General features: G+C 54.4%; 2 protein-coding genes across 7 annotated transcripts in view; one reads left to right on the top strand and one right to left on the bottom strand.

Moving 5' to 3' along the window:
- The window catches only part of ARHGAP17 (Rho GTPase activating protein 17), a 40,783-nt gene extending 38,136 nt beyond the window's left edge, over window positions 1-2,647 (top strand). For 2 of the 6 annotated variants that reach the window (XM_066329944.1, XM_066329939.1), the window contains one exon: window positions 1,673-2,647. In XM_066329944.1, coding sequence (XP_066186041.1) covers window positions 1,673-1,803 — 131 coding nt within the window. In that variant the 3' untranslated portion in view covers window positions 1,804-2,647. Of the gene's footprint in view, window positions 1-159; window positions 205-1,596 lie in introns of all 6 variants that reach the window. The other 4 variants (XM_066329940.1, XM_066329942.1, XM_066329943.1 and 1 more) reach the window with 3 other exon arrangements.
- Window positions 2,648-3,593: 946 nt separating this feature from the next.
- Window positions 3,594-14,335, bottom strand: SLC5A11 (solute carrier family 5 member 11). The gene is made up of 14 exons (XM_066329938.1): window positions 14,306-14,335; window positions 13,603-13,707; window positions 13,371-13,430; window positions 12,628-12,732; window positions 10,818-10,923; window positions 9,837-9,917; window positions 9,167-9,372; window positions 8,269-8,404; window positions 7,821-7,928; window positions 7,409-7,559; window positions 7,034-7,202; window positions 6,731-6,946; window positions 5,607-5,733; window positions 3,594-4,263 (listed from the first exon to the last, which is right to left on the bottom strand). The coding sequence occupies exons 1-14, from the start codon at window positions 14,318-14,320 to the stop codon at window positions 4,049-4,051; spliced, it is 1,800 nt and encodes a 599-aa protein (XP_066186035.1). The 5' UTR covers window positions 14,321-14,335; the 3' UTR covers window positions 3,594-4,048.
- Window positions 14,336-15,818: the final 1,483 nt, after the last annotated feature.

Here is a 15,818-nt window from a genome sequence, read left to right as displayed (position 1 = left end):
GTCATAATAATCCCTGAACAGGAATTCTGAACTGTTCTCAGGATACTGTTGACTCCTTTGTCCGTGTACTGGACTTTAGTAATGCCTCAAATTCTATTTTTGGTGTTCAAGTAAGAAGCCCTAGAATATTCTAATCAAAGGTTTTATTAAATAATCCAGATGTTTGACCAGCATTCAGTAGGAACTGTATTGGCAAGTGCAATGGTAAGGAAAAGGCCCCTGATTGGCCGACACTATGGCTAATTGCTAATTGCTAATGATGTGTGTGCTAACTACTAACCCCCCCCAGTGCCCTGCTGTGTGTGTCCCTCGGGCATGGCCAGAGAGGGGCTGCTGCTGCTGCTCCCATTAACCCACTAAAGCCTTGGAGAGCAGAATGTGAAGCTCTTGGTGTCCCCTGGCCACTGTCACCTTGTGCTGTCTCCGTGTACAGAAAATCCAGAACTGGCTGTGTGCTCCATGCAGCTCCTGCTGTACCCGATGTCACTGCACTGTCCTGTGTCACAAATGCTCTCTCCCCGTGTCACTGCATCCCACAGGAGCTGCTCCAGGGGCTTGGGACACTGAAATGTCCCTGCCCATGGCAGAGGGTGGGATGGGATTTAAGGTCTCTTCCCAGCCCAGCCCATTCTGGGGTTCTGTGGTTTAACTCCTGCTGAGTACCAGGTCAGCCCAGGGTGGGATTGCAGCTGCTCTGTGCAGTGTCCCAGGACACAGATCCCTGCAGCCTGAGGCTCTGGGGGCTCAGGAGCAGGGCAGGCTGCACTCAGGGGCTGCTTCCCCCTCTGCCAGGTCATCCAGAAACCTTCAACTCGAGCTTTTCTACAGTAACTTGTGGGTTAACTTCAGGATTTCATGCTTGAGTTATGAGTCCCAGTCTCTCTAGGATGCCTGTCTGCACCTCCTGTGCTTGAAAACAAGGCATTTATTTGGATTTTTTGTTGATTTAAGTGATCTAAATTACTTTCTATGTGGAGCAGCTGCTGGCCTGCAGTAAAGGATGTCATGGCATATTATAAATCAACTTTCCAAAATCCTGTCAAGATTTTCGGTTACCTTTTTTTTTGAGCTGCTAGGGATTTTTCTGGTCTGATAATTCTAGCTGCCAGGGCAGTCAGTCACCAGAGATGCAGCATTTTGTGGTCCTTTTTGGGCACCTTGGCTTGAACAAAATCCTCCTCAGAAGAGGCAAAGACCTTGACATGCCCTGTTAATACAGGAGAGAGATTTAATCTGCACTTGGTGTATATAACTTCTGCCTCCTTTTGACACCATCCTTGTTCCTGTTGCTTCTCAAAGTCACAAGTGCTGTTCCCTGGTGGATGATTTAGGTACCAAATTATTTTGCTGAGTGTTTTGATGTGAAAGTCCAGAGTAGCTTGTCCAGGGGGCTTGAGGAATCTGATCCCAAATCAGAGTCAGTGTGCTCCCTCTTTCAGGAAGAAGTGGGTTTCTGTTGCTTTGTCCAGGACTGAAGTGGGATCTGTAGGAGGAGCAGCCCGAGCTGTTCAGCTGGGCTCAGCCCTCTGTGCCTTCAGGGGCCAGCTCTGTTCCAAGAGCCCCTCATTGATCTTTGCTTTCCCTTCTCTGTCTAAGGAAATGCCCAGGAATTCCCGAGTGAATGAGCCGGCCCCGGCCCGGCCGCTAAACTTGCTGTTCCCTTTTTGTGCAGACTCTAATTCCAGTATTCCAGAACCACTTGCAAACCCTCCTCCAGAGCTTCCTGCAGAGCCGGCGGGCAGAGAGCTGCACAACCACCTGCTGCTGGACATCGACAACGACACGGAGAGCACCGCGCTGTGACCGCGCCTTCCCCGCCCTCCTCTCCTGGGGGAAAACCCTCCGACCTAACAGGGAAAAGCTTCTTCTGGCAACGTGGCACAGTTGTGCAGGGCTGGGACTGGAGCCTCATGGGGACAGCCACCTCCAGGGTGGCTGAGCTTGGAGGAGACCTCTCAGAAAATGGAGCCCAACCTTTGGCCGAGCTCCGGTTTGGCGCTCAGAAGAAGTTTAATGATCTGGGTCTGGACGACGGTTTTCAAACTCTTGGATGGAAGGAATGAATTCCTGCAGGAACTCGCCTAGGAAGCGTGGTCAGTGCTGATACAGGTGGTATTAGCAGAAATTCCAAAAGAATAAGAAGCAGAACATTAGTTATTTAAAGTGCATGTCTGTATTAGGGAAATAATCCTTCTCATGGCACGGTTAGAGGTTGTTCGTAGTTTTTAGCCCGTACCAGGAGCTGCTTCCCAAGGGACATTCCCTCTTGGATTTGCTGCAGATTCCCCTCAAGCCATGAACCAAACCCCTGCCCCAGTGCTGGTGGTGACTGCTGGTTCTCAGTCACCCTGTGGAACTGTGGATGCATCCAGTGCCTTGAAGGACTGTCGTGCTGTAGGAGGAACTTCTTGTCTCTTTAATCATTTCATTGCTACTTAGGATCAGTACTTACCCTGATTTCATAGTTATTTGTATTAACCTGCTTTGTTCATGTGCAACTGGCAACTGTTTCACCAGGAAACCGTGGAAATGGGGTTTGTGCTTTTGTTGGAAACGGTTGAATTTTGAAAGAACTTTGAAACAGCTCTTTGGATTCAGCAGTTGAGTGAACATTTATAAAATTAAAGATTGGTTTTTGTCAACTTAAGGCATCTTTATTCTAGTTTTGTTGCTTCCACTGAGTCCTGAAGGTCACAGTGATTTCCTGGACTGTGTAGCTTGGAGTCACTGGCTGCACAGCTTGGTTTTTCCCTTAAGGACTTCAGTGGGAGCACTTTAGGACCTTCCTCTGTCACCACACCAGCCCTGTAACAAATCTTTGTAACTCCAAATTCAGTTTGGTGAGCCTCAGACTCCAGTCCTGTGACTGATTCTGATGTTTATCCCCCAAACTGTGCAGTGCCTCTCTCCCCCAGCGTTCCCAGCAGTGTTTCACATGCTCAGGAAGGATCCCCAAGTGCCAATTCCCTTTATATGGTTTAACAAGAGTATTTTCTGATTCTGTGGGCTGCTGCAGGTGTCCAGGTGGTCCTGCCTGTTGTCACTGCCTGCACACACAGCTGTCAGTTCTGGGGGTGAGGTTTGCTAGGACCCTGCAGTATTTAGTGAATTCTGGGACCCCCCAGCAGCCTGGGGAGGGGGAGCAGGCTCTGCAGGGAGCAGGGGCAGGTCAGGGGCTCCAGGAGGAGCCTCCTCCGTCATGGGCATGGGGCCCAGAGGTCTTGGCAGCCCCCCCAGCCCCACAGACTCCAGGCAGGCAGGGACCAGCTCTCACTCTTTAATTAAAGTTTCTCTGCAGCTGCACAAGCCCAGGGCCAGCGATGGTCCCCAGCCCAGGGTTCTCCACTGAGGCACTCCCAGAACGGCTGTGGGTGCCCAGGTGATGAGGGGCTGCCCCTGGGCACCTCTGCCCTAGCACACTTGGTGGGTTTGGCTGGTTGAGGTCCTTCAGGTGCCCCCCCAACAGCAGTTCTGGAGCAGTTTCCACGCTGGATGCTGATGTTGGTGTGGCCAGTGGAGTGTCAGAGGTGGTAATTCAGCCAGAGCTCCCAGACAGAGCCATCAGCACTCAGTGCACACAGGGAAGGAGCTGAGCCAGAGGCACAACAGAGCCCAGGCAGCAGCCCTTGGCTCTGCTCCAGGTGCTCGAGGTGTCACTCCTGTCCCTCGAGGCTGGAGGAGCTGAACCAAAGGGGACCCAAGTGGTCGTTGCTGGTTATAGAGGCATAAATAGGAAGAGAATCCAGGCTCCCTGAATTCCAGGCAGTGCTCTAAGGCCAAAGAGCAAAATTAAATATTTAAAATAACCAAACCAACCTTCCTCAGCTGGTTGGTGCCAGGTGGGGTCTGACGGTGCCAGTGCCAAGTGCTCAGCCCCGGGCACAGCCAGGCCCCCATTAGAAATAAGGAAAATATTATGTCTTTAAAATGTCTTAAATAAAGAAATAAAATTTAGAAAGCATTAAGAATTACATTAACCCTCTGCTACTCATTAATATTTACACCAATTAAGATTAGTTGATGTTGTGTGGGCGGGCATCACCCCTGGCTATGCGAAGTATGCCCAGAGGAAGACCCCGGCACACAAACACAGGAGCAGGTTGATGTTCAGGATGTGTTTCACCAGGGGATTCTCCTCCAGGGAAACCACGGGCGGGGGCTCGGGTTTGGGTACGCCCTCAGTGCCCTCCTGCCTTCGCTCCATCCCGCAGAGCCACAGGAAGGTGCTCAGCAGCTTCGAGTTCCCCTTGGCCTCGGCCGCACCTGCAACGAGAGTGGGGAGGGAGAGAGGGGTGAGCCTGGCCAGCACAGGCACTGCCAGCAGTGTCTGCAGCTGCTGGGCAGAGGGTTTGCTGCAGAAACTGCCCGTGCTCTCTGCACGAACACTTCTCTGCCAGCCCTTTGGTCAGCGCCTCGGGGGCTGTAGGACCAGCTCCATCCTCCCTGCAGCTCTGAGCTCAGCTTCTGCTCTCCCCAGCATTTTAAGCCACGGTGATGATAAACCACACCTAAAAACTGAGCTGTGGCTGCTTGGTGCCCCTCAGCCTCCCTGGGCAAGGGCTGCTCGAGTCCATCCCTGCTACACCTCTGAGCTGGACTTGCCCAGTGCCTTGGGACACACATCATTTAACGCTGGGAAGGCAACGCTCATGTCCAACAAGTGGGAGACTTCCGAGCAGCAGGAGAGCTGCACCATAACTCATTAACTCACAGCAGCTCGTTACAGATCAAAGGAACAGGCAGCAAAAGCTGCAATGTTACATAAACAGGGGCCTGAGCCTGGCAAAAACAAGGGATGCGAATCATCACTGCAGAATGCGCAGGGAGCTCTCCTCACAGCTGTACCTAACACTGACAAGTACAAGCTTTTAAAAATGCAAGTCTTCCTTCACTGAGCTGCCAAGAACTCAGCCCAGGGCTCTGGGTTCTCCCTGCTGCTAGAGCCGATCAGAGAACACTAAAAAACAGAAAAGGAATTTCATCGACATTGTGTTTTCCTCCACCCTCTCCTTTTCCAGCCACTTCTGGCAGCAGGTGCCACGGGATAGTGGCCGTGGTTCTGTATCCCATCCAGATCCTCTGCTTCCAAGCTTTTGTAATGCCATCGAGAGTTGGCAAAGAAACTGGACTCCTGTTTAGGTCAAATGTCAGGTAAAGCCTTTTTCCCCCTGGGCAAGAGGAGATGGAGGTCAGACCTCACTGTGGGGGCAGCTCTGATCTCTGCTCTGTGACAGGAACAGGGAATGGCTGGAGCTGTGCCTGGGGAGGTTTAGGTTGAATATCAAGGCAAGGTTCGGTGCTGGGCACTGCCCAGGCTCCTCAGGGAATGGGCACAGCCCCAGAGCTCCAGGAGCCTTTGGGCAGCACTCCAGGGATGCCCAGGGTGGGATCTGGGGGTGTCTGTGCAGCGACAGGAGCTGGACTCCATGGTCATAGTGGGTCCCTCCCCACTCAGCACATCCTCTGCTCTTTAATTCTAAGATTCCTTCAGTGCACCCTGAAGCTACAGAATTCCAGAGGAAGGATCTTTAACATTCCTTGTCTTCCAGGCTTTTAGGAAGGCCGGGGGCTGTGAGGTAGGGGGGTTTCTGAGCACGACCACTTACATTTGTTATCATCTGAACTATTGTCGGGAGCGGGGCTGAGCTCCAGCTGCAGCGCGGGCGGGTCCTTGGCTGCCGGCTCCTGCTGGGGCAGAGGGTCCCCGCGGGTGAACCAGGTAAGCCGGCTGATCTGATGGCATGAAGAGTGCTGGTAAGGAAACTGCCCGAGGGCCAAAATCCGCCCTCCTGCCCCGGGGCAGCAGCCGAGGGCTCTGCCTGGGTTGGTGTCCTCTGGAGCACAGCAGATGCTCGTCCTCCACCTCAAAAGGGTGAGGCTGCCCCTGGGCACAGACTGACAGTGCGTCAGGAAGGAGCAAAAAGAACAGAAGCTGTGGCCAGGGAGAGCTGGCTTGAAGTGGAGGTGCTGAGAGAAGAGGCGACAGGTGGGGAATACAGGGATTTTTCTTCAAGTATCTAAAAGAGTAATTTTAGAGCATGTTCTCAGTGGCAGTGTGGATAGAGAGGGATGAGCACCACATAAAGCTGGCAAGATTGAGGTTGGAGATGAGGAGAAGCTGTTACAGGGAGGGCAGGTGAGCTCTGGACTGATCACACATCTCCCCTGCTGGGGATTTCTGAGTTCAGGGTTAGTCCTGTCTTGAAGCAAGAGGAAGTGCTGCTGTGTGAGCTCTGAAGCCCCCCTGCCCCTCCTCTCTGCTCTCAGTGCCTTCCTGCAGCCTCAGCACCAGCACATCTACTGAAAACAGTCGAACTGGCACAAACCTGTTCCAGAGGAGAGGTGCTCCCTGCACTGGGTTTCTCTTTTCTGCCAGTAAAAAAGTTTCCTCTCTAAGTTACTAAGAAAGTTGGTAAAGATGACCCAGAAGCCGCAATTTCTTGGAAAATAGAGGGGAAAAGGCTAATTTGTGATGGATGAAACACACACACTTGAACTTAACAACAGCTCTTGGTAGAATCTACTGTTGACCAGTCTCCAGGGTGGGATTTCTGGGCCCCAAATCAGAAACAGCAGCAAAGGTGCTGGAGCAGAGGAAGGGTCACTGCTGCAGGTGTGACCATGAACCAAGAATGAACAGAGGCATCTGCAGCTGATTTGTCCCCGGGGATGTGGCGTGGGACAGCCTGGTGAGGGCTAAGGGAGCAGAGGGGCTGGGTGACACACGCACCATTTCGGGGGTCGGGGGCTCGGTGACCAGGCTGACCAGGAGCACGGTGAGGGTGGAGATGGCTGCCAGCACCATGGAGAAGTAGAGGTAGTGCATGTACTTGACCACGCCGGGCCGGCTGTCGGGCTCTCCGCACTGGGGCTCGGGGTAGACGAAATCCAGCACCAGCCGGACCACGCCCAGCAGCAGCCCCACCACCAGCCCCCAGAAGGCTCCCTGGAGAGGAAGAGGATGAATTCTGTGTGAGAGCAGTGTCCAGCCAGGGTGCAGGGCTGCTCTCAGTACCCCCAGCAGGGTCGGTACCTTCTCGTTTGCTCTCTTCCAGAAGCAGCCCAGGATGAAGACCACGGCCACGGGCGGCTGCAGGTAGGAGCTGATGGACTGGATGTAGATGAAGAGCTGCCCACCCTGGCCAGCCTGCACCAGGGGGATCCACAGGATGGACACCACGGTGAGCAGCAGCACAAAGACCCTGGGTGAGACAAAGGGGCATTGCTATGAGCTCAGGCCCTGCTTTTCCTCTTGCTCAGGGTGAACTCTGACCGAGGTGTCCCACAACCCCAAAGCCTCTGCTGCAGTCCTGGCCGGGCCTGTGCAGGGTGGTGTCACCTCAGCAGCTGTGCCCAGATGTGTGTCTGGCACTCAGGCTCTGATCCAGCTCATCCCAGTTGTCCCCACCTGCCCACGATCATCAGCTCCCACTCGGAGCAGCGAGGACGGAAGTGTTTCCAGAGGTCCATGGTGAAGATGGTGCTGGAACTGTTGAAGATGGAAGTCAGGGAGGACATGAGGGCTGCTATCATCACTGACATCATCAGGCCCCTGAGCCCTGGGAACAAGGAGGAGCAGAGCCACCCTGAGGAACCCTCACTGGCTCCACTGCAGGGTGCCCTTCAGGTCTTCTGTGGGCTAGAACAGACTTTTTAAACTGGTTTTAGCTCCAATTTGAAATGACAGTGGTGGGTTTGTCCCACACAAACCCCACTAAATGACAGTTCCAGGCTATTTTCCTCTCTGAACTTCCCCCCCAGACTCCTGTGGCTGCCACGTGCCAACCCCACCAGGGCCAGAACCATCACCAGGCTCTTACCTACAGGCAGGAGCTCCAACACCAGCTTGGGATAAGCAATATCAGAGCAGCCAGAGGGGTTGCCACAGATTTTTTGGCAGATGTCCGGGTCTGCACAAGCCACCAGGTCTGAAACGAGCAGTGTGGAGTGAGAGGCAGCATTCCCAGGCACAACACACCAGTGTCTCTGGACAAATTCCTCTGCTGAATGTTGTAAACTGCTTTCTAAGGGAAATACTGGAGAGCTTTGGGGGCTTCCAGCAAATGACACAGGGCTATCTCAGCACAGGGATGGCTGGGGCTGCCCTGGGAGGATCTGCATCCTCCAGCTCCTAACTGGAAGAAAATTCCTTTATGTCTTGGGCATTTGATGCATTGGAACGTCTCAACTTATTCAGGAAAGGCTTCTCCAGCTCAGTGGAATTGGCTCAGGCAGAGGGAGGGAAGAGATCCCTTCCTCAGCACTTACCTGGGAAGAGAACCCGGCTGATCATGCCTGGCATTACCATCATAAAGAGGGGTAAAATCTTCAAGTAGGAGGTCATCAAGGAGCCTCCTTTGGCGTGGGAGAGGTTTTTGGCAGCGAGGGACCTCTGAACAATGACCTAGGAATGAAGGAATGGGTTTGGTTGGCTGCCAGCAGCAGGGGCTGGCTGGGATGGAGCGTCCCGGCTTTCATCTGCACTGAACTCAGCCAGTCTCAGAGGGTGATCACAGGGCTTGGCTGTGCCTCTGCAGTTGTTGCTTTGGGTCCTGGCTCCTCTGAGAAACACAGGCACTGCTTGTGCCATCCCAGCAGGGCCTGGGAGGACTCTGTGCTGCAGGGCCTGACCCTCACCTACCCATGCCCAGCACTGTCCATTCTTCTGCACTGAGGACTTCCCTGACCCTGTGGAGAAGCCTGGCCAAGGAGCAGGACAGACCCTGAAACTGGCACAGTTAAATGAGAGAGCAGGAAAGCACAACTGGAACAGCAGGAGGTGTTTTTAGGGCTTCACGTCCCTGGCTCTTATGATGTCCCTGGGAGGGATGGGAGCCAGACCCCAGGAAAGGTGAAAGAAGGAATTCACAGGTAGTTCACGAGGAATGAAAGGATTAAGTTAAAAAGCAAACAAAAAAACAAAAGACTTCTTCATAGACTGGGATTAGCACAGAGACACATTCTTACCCCTTTTCCCATGGAGATGATTACAATATTTAGTTGTGCATACCAAGTTTTCCTTCTTTAGGACTTGAACATCTGATTTTACTGATGGTAAAATAAGATTTTACTGATGATGCCCCTCAGAAAATCAGTCCAGGCAAGGCCACAAACCCCCAGGTTTGTAATGAGATTCAACCAACCACAGGAAGAAGCAGTGACCCACCTGGTCTGTGCACCAGTACCACAGGGATGGGATGGTCATTCCCACCAAGACTCCTGGCCAGGGCAGGTCAGAGTTCACAGGGTCTCGGAAAATGTGGAAAGCATCTTTCCTGGGCAGGCCACAGCTGCTGTTCTCCTTGCGGATGCTGGGAATGGCATCAAAGTATTTTGCCTGTAAACCTTCAAGGCCACCAACTTCAATAAAACCTGAAATGGGTCATGAGAAGCTGTTACTGCATCCCCCCAGGCCAGGAGTGTGATTCCAGTCTCTGGGTCACTGTGGGTGATGCTCCACAAGTATTCCTTCAACATCAGCAGCTCTTGATTGTCACGCTGGGCTGGGGAAGAGCAGACACTCAACTGCTGCCTGGAGCAGGGGCTGCCTCTCCTATGGAATCACAAATCCTGGGATGCTTTGGCTTGGAAAGGATCTTAAAGCCCAACCAATCCCACCCCAGCCATGGGCAGGGACACCTTCCACTGTCCCAGGTTGCTCTAAGCCCCATGCAGCGTGGCTTTGGACACTTCCAGGGATCCAGGGCCAGCCACAGCTTCTCTGGCACCCTGTACCAGGGCCTGCCCACCCTCCCAGGGAAGAATTTCTCCCTAATATATAATTTGATGAGGTTTCTGTCATAGTTTAAGAGACAACCCCCCAAGAAAACACTCACTGAAGGCCATGAGGGACACGGCCCCGATGAGCATGATGAGGGTCTGCAGGGCATCAGTGTAGATCACAGCTGCCAGGCCACCTGGGAGGGCAGAGAGGCACAAACTGGGATGAACTGGGTTTGTTCTGTCAGAGCAAAGTTTGTTCTGTCTGTCACACTTTGCTCAGGTTCTTGCCCAGCAGCACTGGGCCTGGCTGGGGGGGTTCTGTCCATTCTGGGGGGAACTTTGGCATTTCTCAGGATCTGAGTCATCATGAGTCACCATTTTGCCATTATAAGCCAAAAGCAGAAATAGTTCTACGGGAAATACATGGAAAAGCTCTAAAACAAAGCCCAAGCTGAAAAAGGAGGAGAGAAAAAGAAAGGGGTTGGGATTTTACATGACTGGGGGTGAGCAGTGGGAAAGGAATAACCTTTATTTGGGATTTCTGTGTGGCTGTTTTCCATTTGGCCACTCCTAAGCCCTGAAAGGGCATCCAAGCCTGGAGTCTTTCCGCATTACACGGCTCATTGTGGTGTAAATCCCTCACACCTCGGGAGAGCCCCGGGAAAACAGGGAAAATGCACACTGAGAATGCCTTGGCAGAGCTTCTCCTTAAGGCAGAGGTGACCTGCACCCACCTGGGGTGGCCTCTGAGGACGGTTCACTTACTCTCACCTGGCAATTTTTTCTAAAAAGGTGAGTTTTCAATTGCTTTCCCACCCCAGTATCCACACCCATGGCAAAACCAGGCTGCTGAGGGGGCAGGACACAGTGCATGGCATGAGAGTCCTGGAATGGCTTGGGTTGGGAGGGAGCTTAAAGCCCATCCAGTGCCACCCCTGCCATGGGCAGGGACACCTTCCACTGTCCCTGGCTGCTCCAAGCCCCGTCCAACCTGGCCTTGGGCACTTGAATGTCTCAGCTGAGCAGGCAGGGCATGGGCAAGCGCATGGACAGGTCAGGGGCAGGGTCAGTGCAGGTGTGTCCCCAGCACGCACCAGACACGGTGTACACGGCAGTGATGGCCAGCAGCCCGGCCACGGCGATGTACAGATCCCACTGCAGGGCCTGCTGGATGAACAGGGCCCCAGCATACATGTCCACCTGCAGGGACAGCACAGGGACAGTCACACACTGTAGGGACAGTCACACACACTGCAGGGACAGCACAGTGACAGTCACACACTGTAGGGACAGCACAGGGACAGTCACACACTGTAGGGACAGTCACACACACTGCAAGGACAGCACAGTGACACTGCAAGGACAGCACAGTGACAGTCACACACTGTAGGGACGGCACAGTCACACACACTGCAGGGACAGCACAGTGTGTGACTGTCACCACCCAGCCCCTCCCAGTGTGCACACTTAGCCCACCAGACCACCCCCTTTACTGGGACCAGCCTGGTTTGGACATGACACCCCCAGTGTCCCCCAGCAGGGCCATTCTCCAGCCAGTTTAACATTACTATTGGTCACAGAGGTGACAGCAGGGATGACGGGGCTGTCACACACGGGCAGTGTGTACAGCTCTGGGACAAAGGCACTGGGGTGAGCGTTTCTCCTTCCCCAAGCCCCAGGGTGAGGGAGCTGGGCTGGGCAGGGGCTGGGGAATCTGCCCTGCAAACCTCCCCAGCTGCCACAGCCCCAGCTCCCCCCGGGAATTGTCCCTCCTGCCATGGGGACAGGGTGACCAGCAGGAAAAGTGTCCCCGGGGCTGGGCCCAGCCCTGCCCAACCAGCTCTGCAGCTACGTGAAAATGTTGCGGGTTAGGAGAGCTTCAGGACAGGCAAAGGGAGGACAGACAGGTGTAAAACATCCTGAATCTAGAGCTGCACGATCAGAGATTCCATCAGATGCTCACTTGGATGGAGAGGAGAAGCTGAGCCTTCCCCATCGAGCCACCTGAACCCCAGGACTTACATCCGTGTCTGACAAATGCTGGAGTGCTTTGGGGTGGAAGGAAAGCCCATCCCACTCCTGGATGTGGGCAGGGACACCTTCCACTGTCCCAGGCTGCTCCAATGTCCAGCCTGGCCTTGGACACTGCCAGGGATCCAAGGGCAGCCACAGCTGCTCTGGGCACCCTGAGCACCTCAGTCCCTCACAGGGAGGAATTCCTGCCCCATGTCCCATCCATCCCTGCCCTCTGGCAGTGGGAAGCCATTCCCCTGAGTCCTGGCACTCCAAGCTTTTGTCAAAAGTTTTGGGAGGTTCAGAGGCAGGGTCAGACACGGTGTCCCACTCCGGCTCTCTGTGTACAAGAAAATCCCCAGCAGGGATCTGTGCTCACGGATCTGTGCCCTGGCTGGCAGTTAATGAACAGCCACCGAGCTGTTGTGCAAGGCTTGATTCAGTTATTTATTCCAACAGGTGCAATAAAGGAATGAAGGTTTTTCTTCTAACCTTGTCCCAGCTCCTCCATCCTGCTGTAACAGCACCTGGTGTCTGCACAGGCAATAAATGTGCAAAGGGGAGAAACTGAGGGAGCTGCCAGGGGTCCAAAATCTAATATCCACCCTCAGAGCCCCACCTTTCCATGGACTATTGCTCAGGACACTGACACGAGCTTTCCCTCCCCCTGTAACAAGCATTCAGGTGCTACCTGAGGGAAAAAATAATAGAAGCTACTCCTTTTTGTGTAGGTTCTCAAAGAAATACTGTCTCTCTTCCTTGGGTGTTCTGATCACAAACCGTTCTCTGCTCATCCAGGAAGAGCCACTCGCATTTCTCAGCCTCATTGCTCAACACACATTTCCACAGGGAATTAAATCCAATCCCTTGCCCTTTTCCTCTTCTACTTACAGATATTTTGGTGAAGATGTAGATGAACAAGTAAAGCACAGCCAGGAATATCTGAATCCTTTTGCCTCCGAAACGTCTTTGCAAATACTCGGGCATGGTTGTAACCTATGGAGAGACACGGAGTGAGGGAAGGTGGGACCTTCCCTGGGTCATTCCCAGGGCTGCCCATGGGGCTGTGGGGGTGTGTGCAGTGGGACAGGAGCAGCAGGGCCCTGGGGCTGCCCTGGGCTGGGATTTCACAGAATTCACAGAATTTCTGGGTTGGAAGAGACCTTCAGGATCATTGAGTCCAGCCCAGCCCCAACACCTCAACTAAACCATGACACTGAGTGCCACATCCATTCTGCTTTAAACACATCCAGGGATGGTGACTCCACCACCTCCCCGGGCAGACCATGCCAGTATTTTATCACTTTCTGTAAAAAACTTCTTCCTAATATCCAGCTCATATTTCCCTTGGTGCAGCTTAAGACAGAACCTCTCATCCTGTCAGTGCTGTCTGGGGAAAGAGACCCAACCCCCGGCTGATACAACCACTTTTCAGAGAGTTGTAGAGAGTGATAAGGTCATCCCTGAACCTCCTTTTCTCCAGGCTGAACCATGGCTGGGGGCTCTCCATCCCCCTGCAGGGGACACAGAGGGACTTTGCCCATGGCCAGGGGGGCAGCCTGAGCCCCCTGTGAGCCCCTCTGTCACCCCTCTGTCATCCCTCACCACCCCAGGGACACACAGCCCACACCTACCCCCGCGGCGATGTAGATGGGCAGGAAGAGCCAGGCCAGCACCAAGACAGAGAACATCCCCTGGGAAGGGAAGGGGGAAAGGGGGGACAAGGAGGAAGGTCAGACCATGCTCGGGTGGCACACAGGGTCCCACAGCCGGGGACTCCCGGAGCAGCACCAGGAGCTGCCGGGGCTGAGCCCTGGTGTCCCCGCAGGGCACGGGGAGGGCTCCAGCTGTCCGTGCCTCACTCACATTCCACTCGTAGGCTGTGGCAGCAATTCCCGAGGCAGCTCCCGAGCCAGCCAGGCCGATGAAGTGCCCGCTGCCCACATTGCTGGCAAACAGGGATGCACCCACCTGGGGAAAGGCAGAAATCAGGACTGGCCCTGGCACAGGGCATCGTTCTCAGCCTGGCAGGAGCACAGAGAAGCTGTTCTCTCCCCTCCTGACTGCAGAGGATGTGAAATCCCTGCCAGCGTCTGCCACCTTCTTCTTTTCCCTACAGGCTCAGTGGCCCTGGCGCCCCTCTCCAGCTTCTTCCACCATTCACTGCCTATTTGTGGGTGTGTTCAGGACCATCCTGATCCAAAGCATCCGATCTCTTGTGAGTGAGCAGAGGTGGGGGGGAACAGGTAGAAATGTCAGGTTCTGGCATCAGCACCTCCTGAGGGACCAGCCCAGCCTGGAGAGACACCCCAGCAAGCACAGGCTCAGCACAAAGCTGTGTCTATGGTGGGGACTCCCAGGGAATTCTGGAAATCTTCAGGAGCAGCCAGGTTTTGTGAGGAACTGGACTGAGCCTCACCCCCCAGCCTCAAATCCAGGAGGGAAAAGCCAAATGCTGGAGACAAAACACAGGAGTGACTTTTGCTGGTTTATTCCTATTTGGAGAGGCAGGCTGTGGCCCAGCAGAAGCGTTTGTCAGTGGCCGCAGGGGGAGGACAGGGGTACTCACAGGCCACCAGACCATCTGTCCCCCGGCGAGGAAATAGCCTTTGACGGTGCTGCGCTGCGTCTTCCACATGGACTGCGGGCACAGAGGGGGACACGGGCTCAGAGACTCCCCCAGCACAGCCCCTGAGCTGCCCCCGGGTGGAGGAGAAGGGTTTCCTGAGGGACAATTGCTCCTGGGAAATCCTGGGGACCCAGGGAGTGCCCTGAGCCACCTGTGGAGTTTTCCATCCCCTTGGCGCCCCGATGGAATGTTCCCTGTGATGAGCAAACTCGATGGCCCCAGGTCAGGAAGGAGGGAGAGCAATTTTGGACGAGGGCTGGGGAACCTCTGGATATTTAGAGCACTCAGGAGGAATGCTGGGCTCTGCACTGTGTGGTTCATGGGCTCCCCTTCCCCAGAGACGATCCATGCACCACATCCAAAGGGAGCAGCTATTCCTCCCTGCCACCTGACAGCCAGGCTGGGCTTTTGCTGTCACAAAAGCCGTGCCAAAGGATGTCCTTCTGCCTCATTTATATATAGACCATGTTAATAATTTAAGGAATCTGCTGTCAGGACCCCTGTGCACAAGCACAGGTGATTTATAGGGCAGCAATTCCTTCCTGGATGAACAAAACCTCATTGTTAGCAAGACTTTGTACTCAGACAGCGTCTTCCTCACAAGGACTCTCAAAACTTTGGCTAACATAGGCCTGGACAACCCTCCCCAGGGACACCGAGGGCACTTCCCAGGCTGAGGAGAGGACAAGGACCTGCAAATTCCCCCCTCCACTTGTTCACTTGAGTCCAGTGAAAAGCAGCCCGATTCCAGCCAAAGCAAAACAACTTGAGGCCAAAGCAGTCCCATTTTCCGGCACATCAGCGCCCAGGCGAAGTCTGTAACAAGTGTCTGCTCACCCAGAGCCCCACGGCGAGGACGAAGATGAAATAGAGCACGAGCACAACGATGTCCACGGCCTCCAGGGTCTGCTGGGGGAACACGTCCCACGAGGGGGTCACAGAGGCTGGGGGGACACTGGTGGGGTCCATGGCTGCCTGAGCACTCCTCTGTCCTGCTGCATACACCTGTGAAAGGAGGGGTGAGGGGGCAGTGACTGCCCCGGAGGCTCTGAGGATTTCCTGAGGTGCTGCTGGTGCCAGAGCTCTGGGCGAGGCTCCTGCCTCTGTCTTTTGCAGGCCAGGTGGGCTGGTGGATTGCTGGTGTGATTTTCTCACTGGTGAGAAATGGGTACATTAGAAAGAAGGTGAAAGCAGCTGGAACAGGCAGAGGGAGGGAGCAGAGCTGGGGCTGACAGCCTGAGGGTCCCAGGGTGGCAGCACTGCAGGACTGGCCCCAGTGAGGAGCTGCTGCCAGAACCGTGTCCCTCCCAAGCCAGCAGAATGTGATGGCACATGAACAGCCCCAGCAGTGCTGGCATTTTCCTCCTTTGCCACAGCAAGAGCTCAAGCCCTGTGCAGAGCCCTTGGGTCTGCTCCTGAGCCAGGGAACTCTACTCTGCTCCTCATCAGGAGC

This window comes from Sylvia atricapilla, chromosome 15, assembly GCF_009819655.1.
Source record: "Sylvia atricapilla isolate bSylAtr1 chromosome 15, bSylAtr1.pri, whole genome shotgun sequence".
NCBI lineage: Eukaryota > Metazoa > Chordata > Aves > Passeriformes > Sylviidae > Sylvia > Sylvia atricapilla.
This window is presented reverse-complemented; position numbering and strand designations above follow the sequence as displayed.

Bases quoted from the DNA above. Each gene is read 5' to 3' on its own strand.
- SLC5A11 (XM_066329938.1), bottom strand. The intron at 9,373-9,836 runs GTGAGTGTTTTC...GACCCATTTCAG, and splicing joins CGTGTCCCTCATGGCCTTCA to GTTTTATTGAAGTTGGTGGC. The intron at 8,405-9,166 runs GTGGGTCACTGC...CTTCATTCCTAG, and splicing joins GGTACTGGTGCACAGACCAG to GTCATTGTTCAGAGGTCCCT.